Consider the following 6,886-nt stretch of genomic DNA (forward strand, 5'->3'; position numbering starts at 1 on the left):
CGAAGGCACCGCCCGCCCCCGGAACCCGGCGCAGCCGGAACGCCGTCGCAGGCGGGCGGGGCGCGGCGGGAGCGGTTGTGCGAGGCACCGCCGTGCCACGTCTGAGGCGGGCAGAGGCCGGGTCGGGACGGCGGGGCCACCATGGTGCGGGGGGACGGCGGGGACGGCGGGGCCGCCATGGTGCGGGGGGACGGCGGGGACCGGCCCGGGGTCAGGGCTGGGCGGGCCGGAGCAGGAGGGCGGGGGCGGCCCGGCGTGGAACCGGCGGTGTCCCGGGGCGCGGCCCCAGCGCAACCGGGCGCGGCCGCTGCCCGCCGAGGGACGGCCGGGGCCGGCCCGGGAGCTCCGGGGTCCGCGGCCGAGCGATGATGCGCTCAGCTCCTTCTGTTCCCTCTCTCTGCAGGTCTCGGTCATCAACACCGTGGACACGTCCCACGAGGACATGATCGTAAGTGTGCGGGGGGAGCTGCCCCCCGGGCCGGTTCCGGCTGGAACAGAGCTGCTCTGGGGCGCTCTGTGCGAGGGGGGAGGCTGGGATGTGTGTGCCGTGTGAGAGGACACTCGTGCGGTGTTGGATGCAGAACGCTGTCCGAAATCCTGATCCTGCCGTTCTGTACTGGGTGGACAGGAAGACTCAGCTACGCGGGAAAGGAGAAATGATTTAAAACCTTAATTTTCACGCACAGGCTTGTTTCTGTGAAATAATATATGTGTAAGTGTATTCTAAATGGTTCACAACTTCGGCTGAGGAAACTGATTTTCCTTTATGTGGAAGGACATGTCTTAGTGTGGGCAGGAGGAAAGGTTTCAAAGTAATTTGTAGAAGGAAGGAGACCAGTTAGATGAGCCCAGTTCTTCAGGAAGTATTTCTTCATGGGAGGAGTGGTCAGGCACTGGCAGGGCCTGCCCAGGGAGGTTTGGAGTCCCCATCCCTGGAGGTGTCCAAGGAACAACCGGACGTGGCACTCAGTGCTCTGGGCTGGGGGATGAGTTGGGGATTGCTCAAAGGGTAGACTTGATGGTCTCGAGGTATTTTCCAACCTCAGTGATTCTGTGATGATGAAGTTTCAAACATAACTAAGAGCTCAGTGTTCGTACACCCACTTTACCTTTTAAGAAACAAGAATATGTAACTGGTCACTGCTTTGTAGTCAGCAGCACCAGTTCCCAGCCCTCTCTTGAAAATGCTGTGTGTTGCTACTCAGAATTTCCTGAATTCCTTCTGTGTAACACTTGCATAGTTAGTGAAGAAGCAGTTGGGGAAACAAATGACTTGTGTGTCTGGATTGTCTAAAACTGCCCTTTTGGCCCCAGTGTGTTGGGCCTGGGGCAGCTGTGCCAGTCCTGAGCTGCAGTGGGGTTGGTCACCGAGCCGAGCTCAGCGTGCTGAGCACAGCTGTCCCTGCCTTCCTGCAGCACGATGCACAGATGGATTACTATGGCACACGCCTGGCGACCTGCTCCTCCGACCGCTCCGTGAAGATCTTCGACGTCCGGAACGGAGGGCAGATCCTCATTGCAGACCTGAGGGGGTGAGCTGTTGGAACAGCAGAATTGCATTGGGGGAAGCTCTTAATACCTTGCCCTTTTGCCCTTGGGCAGCACAAGGTGCAGGTGGATACCAGGGTGGACTCCTCCAGGGTTGTGCTGAAAAACTCCTCAGATCTGGGAAGGGGACAGAGCACCAGTGGCAAATACACTGAGGCTTGGTCATTCAGTTAGTACTTGACACCTGTGATTTTCAAGAGATAAAATGTACTAATACAAGGCTAAACGTTTGGAATTGTTTTCTATGGCAGTGACAGCCCTGTGTCAGGGCACTAACATTGCCATCTTGGCATTACCCATTCCTCATGTCAGGCCAGCAATCCCTTCTGGAACAGCGATTCACAGCAGTGATGGCTGTGAGGCAGCCACAGCTAGGAGGGGTTTCTCTTCCCTTTTCCACATGACATTGTTTCTTGCAGGCACGAGGGTCCGGTGTGGCAGGTTGCCTGGGCTCATCCTATGTATGGGAATATCTTGGCTTCCTGTTCCTATGACAGGAAGGTTATTATCTGGAAGGAAGAAAATGGCACTTGGGAAAAGACCTATGAATACACAGGACATGATTCCTCAGGTATGGGAGTTTGGAGCTGGGAAGGGCATCTGGGGAAATGAGGGGATTCGGGTAAGGTTGGAGTAAATCTGTCAGTGTTAAGGAAGAAGCCTTCTGTCAAACAGACAGAGATAAATAGTGGAGAGAGAGTAAATCTGTTCAGCACAAACAGGACCTTTACCTAAGGTCATATTACTGGATAACCTCCTGTCCTGATTCATACAGTGTTTGCACACGAGTTGTTGTACAAAGAAATCAGCTTTCAAATAAAGATGACAGGGGACTGAATTCTTGAGGGAAATACTGTCTGTGTCCAGTAAGAAAAAATGAATTTATCGTGCAGTGTTTTGTTTTACAGTGGAAACTTTTGTGTTCAGATGATTTGTCCAGCCAATGCAGATCTGAAGTCTCCAGCTTTGCTGTGTTACTGATACAGATTTTACATCCTCTGCCTGCCATTCAGCTCTTGTTTTAGTCAGCGATGCTCCCCGCTGTTGTCAGAGTTTTTTAACCTCATTAAGAGTGCTCTGTTGGTGTTCTCATTCTAAAAGGGTTCCAAAAATAAAAGCCATTCTCTGTTGTTCTGTAAACAGTGTTAATTGACTGGCTTTGCTGAAATTCAGGAATTTCAAGACTCATCCTCGGCTTTCAGAGCCACTCGCTTTTGGTGGCTGACTGATACCAGTCAGTGTTAGGCAGTCCCTGTGCTGTAATCTCTGTCTCTTCTTTCCCAGTGAATTCTGTCTGCTGGGCACCACATGACTATGGACTGATCCTGGCCTGTGGCAGCTCTGACGGGGCCATCTCCTTGTTGAGCTACACGGGAGACGGGCAGTGGGAAGTCAAAAAGATCAGCAATGCACACACGGTGAGTCTGGGCCTTTGGAGCAGCAGAGTTCCAGGAGCTACCAAGGGGATTGTTGCCTCAAAGAACTTGACTAGATAAATACTGAAATCCAGTGAAGTGATGTGAAACATCAAGAACCAAGAATAACTTGTTTGAGGTTCCTCCCGAGTGGGCAGGTATACTCTGTAGCAACTAAAATGGAGTGAAAAAAAGACAGGTGAAGGCTACTAAACAGCACTGGTAATGCTTGTTAATTGAGGATTATTGTTAAACACAGTGCTGAAAGTTAGCTGGCAGGAAATGGCCTTGGTCCTAAGAATACCTGCACCAACTAACTGAATAAACTGAAGCCAGAAAAATTGCAGGGCACGTGTTTTTCCCAAAACAGTGGGGATTTTTGCTTAAGCAAAACTTCATAAGCTAACGGCGTGGCTCTCAATGGAAGGAAATTGGGCTCCAGACCAAAGCTTCCTTCTACTCCTGCATTCCAAAACCTTAGCAACTGTGTGTACCTTGTGTCTGTGCAGTTCCTATCTCTGTCTCCACTGTTCACACACCTAGGATGATATTTCCCCATAAAGCAGTTCCTTACCTACCTCAGGCTTTCTGAGTAAGTGCCTTAGTGAGACTAGACTGTGTCTGGATTTCTTATTCATCTGATATCCATCCAGCATTGTGCAGGACTCCCATTTTCTGAGATGGGCTTATTCCCCACCTCCCACAGACACTGTGCTACGTTTCCTTCACCCCGTCAGCAGCCTTTATTCCTTTATTTGTGTGAAGTAAGCAACTTTTAATAGTAATGTTTTTCATTACCTAGATTGGATGTAATGCAGTCAGCTGGGCTCCTGCTGTTGTACCAGGGAGCCTTATAGAACAACCCTCTGGTCAAAAGCCAAACTATGTCAAAAGATTTGCATCGGGGGGCTGCGACAACCTGGTCAAGATCTGGAAGTAAGTGCCCTGTTATCAGATAAAAGCTGGCACTCTTTCTAGGCTTTGAATGTCCCTGTTAGTATCTCAGGTAATACTTTCAGCATGTCTGTGCTTCCCTCTTTGAATTCTCATTTTTAGGAAGTGCTTTAGAAATGGAAACAACTTAGTGATGCACAGTATCTCCCATGGTCTGTGCAGTCTGTGCCAGCCCTGTGTCATCTTGTCTTGGAGAGTGGCTTTCTAATGGTCTTTGGTTACCACTGTGACTTGGGCAGTAGCAGATTTCTGACAGTAACTGAAGATGAGAACAAAACCTCTGCCTGTGCTTTCTTCCCCCTGCAAGGAGTTTTGTCACTTAAAGCCATAGAGATTTTCGGAGAACTGGGGAACACCTGTGCTTTGTATTATCTGGATGAACCAGGAGTCTGGCTACAAAGCCAAAGCCTTCCAGAGCAGGGGATGAGAAATGCTGCTGCCACCCTTCTGACTATAATTGTGTTTTCAGGGAAGAAGACAGTCAGTGGAAAGAGGAGCAGAAGCTGGAGGCTCACAGTGACTGGGTGCGAGACGTGGCCTGGGCTCCATCCATAGGTTTGCCAACCAGCACCATTGCCAGCTGCTCCCAGGTGAGGCTGGAGCGACAGGCAGGCTCTCAGTGCCCTCACTGCCCACACTTCCTTCCCACTCCCCTAGGAGAGCAATAGTAAGGTCAGAGCTGCTGTAACAGGTCCTCCTGGCAGTCCTTTGCTGTGTCTGGGTCAGTGCACAAGAGCCCTTGAATCCTGTTCCTTCCAAACTCAGAAGCTCAGTAGAAGCATTTGTGGACAAAGGTTTGTGCGTGTGTGTCTCTGTACATTTTGTACGGGCTGCTATTTTGAACATCATGAGTAGGATGGTGTCAATAGCAGGAAGACCTTCAAACTAATGCCATATTTTAGTGTTTTGGACCAAATTCACTGAACCTCCAGCTAAAAATACTGTTTTCTAATAATTGGCATTCGTAGTCAGCTCTGATGTCCTCAGCCTTCATATTAACTGTGGTGTTCTTGCTGCTAATAATTTTATAAATGCTTTTTTATTGTCATGAAGATTGCTTAGTGAGCTGCTGCCATGTGACTGGAAAACAAAATCTCATTCTGGGGAAATATTTCAGCTGATAGATAAGTATTTTGGGAGCTCTTCTCTGGTATTTGCAAATCACTGTAGGTAGTTTTTCTCATCAGAGCTGTACTGCTTTGCCTTTACTATAGCAAGGAAACAGCCCCTTTGTGTGCTGAGCACAAATCCATGCAGACACATGGAAGGGTGGTATCAGAGCTGTGATTTGGGAGTGGAGCTCCAAGAGCAATCAGGGTGGTGTTTCCTGTGTCTGGCCAACTCGGCCTCCGTGCTTTTGCAGGATGGCAGAGTGTTCATCTGGACGTGTGACGATGCCTCTGGAAACTCCTGGTCACCAAAGCTGCTGCACAAGTTCAATGATGTTGTCTGGCACGTGAGCTGGTCCATCACTGCCAATATCCTCGCAGTGTCTGGAGGAGACAACAAAGTGAGTACTGCTGCCTTGACTCTGACTGCACGTGCCCTGTTTCCAGAGGAGCAGGGACAGGCTGTTGTCACTTGTTTGAGGCAAGGCTGTCGTGGAGTCGTCTTTGCTGCAGTGGTGACTGTTTTTGAACTATCAAGAGGGCAGGAAGACTGTAACCTCTGGCAAACTATTTGCCTGCATTCTGAGTCCTTACTGGAAAGCAGAAATGAAGGCTGAACTTGATTTCCTGGGGTACTGACAGTAGAATTCACCAGTGCTGTGGTAGCTGTGGGGAAAGGGGAAGCTGAGGGAGTGTTAAGGCTGAAAGCTGTGCCTGCTCTGTTTTCGAGGTGACGCTGTGGAAGGAGTCGGTGGACGGACTGTGGGCGTGTATCAGCGACGTGAACAAGGGCCAAGGAGGGGTGTCTGCGGTGACAGAGGGGCAGCAGAACGAGCAGTGAGGCACGAGGGAGTGCTCCAGCTGTAGCAAGAGATCCCTGTCCCTGATTTGCAATGGTTCTTGAGCTGGATGAGAACTGATTTTATCGAAACTGAACATGGGAAACAATTATCCAATTTTATGAGCACTCTAAAGCTATTACTGGGAGGCTACAAAATGTTGATAATCAGCCTTAATTGACATTCCCTTAAATTTAAGGTAAAGAGCATAGCAAAGTACTGTGCCTGATACTACTCCTTGATGCTGTAGGAATTATACCCTGCTTTTCTGGTTTAAGGATCAAATTTGATTGGATATACAGTGGTCAGACTTCAAGCATTTGAGCAGGAACAGGAGGAGACTGTCAAAGGTGTGAACTCCTTTGTGCAAAGGGACAAATACTCTGTGCCCTCAAAGGCCAGAACTTTGTTCCCAGTGAGGGGAAGGGCTGGTGGAGTTCTCGGGTTAGCTGGTAGTGTGTTAGCCAGCCCTGCTGGTAGCAGCAAAACGGTGCTAAGATCTTCCTGAAAATAACATGCTTGGCTAAGTGGAAGTCTCTGTGCTTTCCTGAAGATGAAAAGGAGTAGTGGAATGCATATGTCTTCTGCTTTACAATGGTCTCAAACTTGGTTATTTTACCAACATCAGTAAATCAAACCATGGTTTGAAGTTTGTTTTTTTTAGCCACATGTCTGTACTGTACCTCAGGTTTGTTTTTTTCTTTGTTGAGATACCAACAGAATAAAGTCCTATTGGTTAAAGCCTGATGTGCTGTATTTAATCATCTTTTCACTGGGCCCCTTATGAAAAGTAAAACTTGTCTTTTTCCCCTAATTTGATTATTCATTGTGAAAAATGACATAAGGTGACTGAGCTATAATCAACCCAATCCTTATACAGTAACATCAAATTAAAGAAATACAATCGAGAGTCCCTCAACATAAGCAGCTACTATTTTATAATGCCTTTAAGTGTTCAATTCTTTATAGATTAGGTAAGTAGAAAATATTCTGGGTTTTGTTTTCTGGGTTTTTTTGTATG

General features: G+C 48.5%; 1 protein-coding gene across 2 annotated transcripts; it reads left to right on the plus strand.

The window, feature by feature from the left end:
* Positions 1-17: 17 nt before the first annotated feature.
* Positions 18-6,612, plus strand: SEC13 (SEC13 homolog, nuclear pore and COPII coat complex component). 2 transcript variants are annotated; one of them, XM_064667100.1, is made up of 9 exons: positions 18-144; positions 404-448; positions 1,417-1,532; positions 1,968-2,119; positions 2,833-2,966; positions 3,766-3,899; positions 4,387-4,507; positions 5,281-5,427; positions 5,757-6,612. In XM_064667100.1, the coding sequence occupies exons 1-9, from the start codon at positions 142-144 to the stop codon at positions 5,865-5,867; spliced, it is 963 nt and encodes a 320-aa protein (XP_064523170.1). In that variant the 5' UTR covers positions 18-141; the 3' UTR covers positions 5,868-6,612. The 2 variants fall into 2 exon arrangements, with proteins under 2 accessions (XP_064523170.1, XP_064523169.1); XM_064667099.1 differs by having other exon boundaries at positions 89-180.
* The last annotated feature ends 274 nt before the right edge of the window (positions 6,613-6,886 follow it).

The sequence above is a fragment of the Pseudopipra pipra genome, chromosome 11 (assembly GCF_036250125.1).
Source record: "Pseudopipra pipra isolate bDixPip1 chromosome 11, bDixPip1.hap1, whole genome shotgun sequence".
In the NCBI taxonomy this organism is placed as follows: domain Eukaryota; kingdom Metazoa; phylum Chordata; class Aves; order Passeriformes; family Pipridae; genus Pseudopipra; species Pseudopipra pipra.